Below are 1,109 nucleotides of genomic sequence, written 5' to 3'. Positions count from 1 at the left end.
TCCTGTTGTCTCCGTCTGTCCTGTCTCCGTCTGTCCTGTCTCCGTCTGTCCTGTCTCCGTCTGTCCTGTCTCCGTCTGTCCTGTCTCCCTCTGTCCTGTCTCCGTCTGTCCTGTCTCCCTCTGTCCTGTCTCCGTCTGTCCTGTCTCCCTCTGTCCTGTCTCCCTCTCTCCTGTCTCCCTCTCTCCTGTCTCCCTCTGTCCTGTCTCCCTCTGTCCTGTCTCCGTCTGTCCTGTCTCCCTCTGATGGGTGAGTTTTCTACAGGAGTGAGTTCATCTGAACAATCGTTCACCTGCTCCACGGGTTTGACACCAGTCTGGTTCTTCATGGACGAGTGTTTTTACCTCTCTGACTGTCCTCTCTGACTGTCCCCTCTGACTGTCCCCTCTGACTGTCCTCTCTCCAGTCCAGGGTTCACCTCAAATGTACACAGTGAAATATTGATCTGAACGTCCACACACAGACGTCCTCTGACTGACTGACTGACTGACTTCACTCTTTCAGTGTTGTCCTTCTAGCCCTGGACCCCGAGGGGCAGGAGGGGTATTGACAGGAGGGGTATTGACAGGAGGGGTATTGACCCTGAGGGCAGGAGGGCAGTAGGGGTATTGACAGGAACAGGTTTGCCTCCATGTTGATCTGTGTTGTGTTTCTTTTGAAGTCATGGACGAAGTGTTGGACGACGCGGTGGTGCTGTGTGCAGGTAAAGTGGCCGTCAGTCTTCTGCTCCTGCCGTCCCTGACCTCGTCCTCCTCCAGTCCAGTCAGCTTCTGCTGCTGCTGCATCCTGGTCTTCACAGACCTCGTGGTCACAGGTGAGTGTCAGGACCAGGTGACCAACACTGGTCCTCACTGGTCTGGACGTCATTATTAAAAAAAACCCAAAGAACTAGTACAAGTATTTTCATGTATGTACTGACAGGACGGAGTACCAGTAGCTACAGCTCTTTGGGTTGGCTGTTGTTCAGTCTGTTGTTCAGTCTGTCGTTCAGTCTGTTGTTCAGTCTGTTGTTCAGCCTGTTGTTCAGCCTGTTGTTCAGTCTGTCGTTCAGCCTGTTGTTCAGCCTGTTGTTCAGTCTGTCGTTCAGCCTGTTGTTCAGCCTGTTGTTCAG

General features: G+C 52.8%; 1 protein-coding gene across 2 annotated transcripts in view; it reads left to right on the top strand.

Moving 5' to 3' along the window:
- LOC103385678 (uncharacterized) overlaps positions 1–1,109 on the top strand; it is a 5,207-nt gene that overhangs the window by 471 nt on the left and 3,627 nt on the right. Inside the window, exon 2 of one of the 2 annotated variants that reach the window (XM_008319636.3) lies at positions 660–812. In XM_008319636.3, the coding sequence (XP_008317858.1) occupies positions 662–812 (151 nt within the window). In that variant the 5' untranslated portion in view covers positions 660–661. Of the gene's footprint in view, positions 1–518; positions 813–1,109 lie in introns of those variants that run through there. The other variant, XM_025060344.1, reaches the window with a different exon arrangement.

Source organism: Cynoglossus semilaevis, chromosome 11, assembly GCF_000523025.1.
Source record: "Cynoglossus semilaevis isolate Cse_v1.0 chromosome 11, Cse_v1.0, whole genome shotgun sequence".
Classification (NCBI taxonomy): Eukaryota; Metazoa; Chordata; class Actinopteri; order Pleuronectiformes; family Cynoglossidae; genus Cynoglossus; species Cynoglossus semilaevis.
The sequence above is the reverse complement of the archived record's forward strand: the minus strand, read 5'-3'. Positions and strand labels throughout refer to the sequence as shown.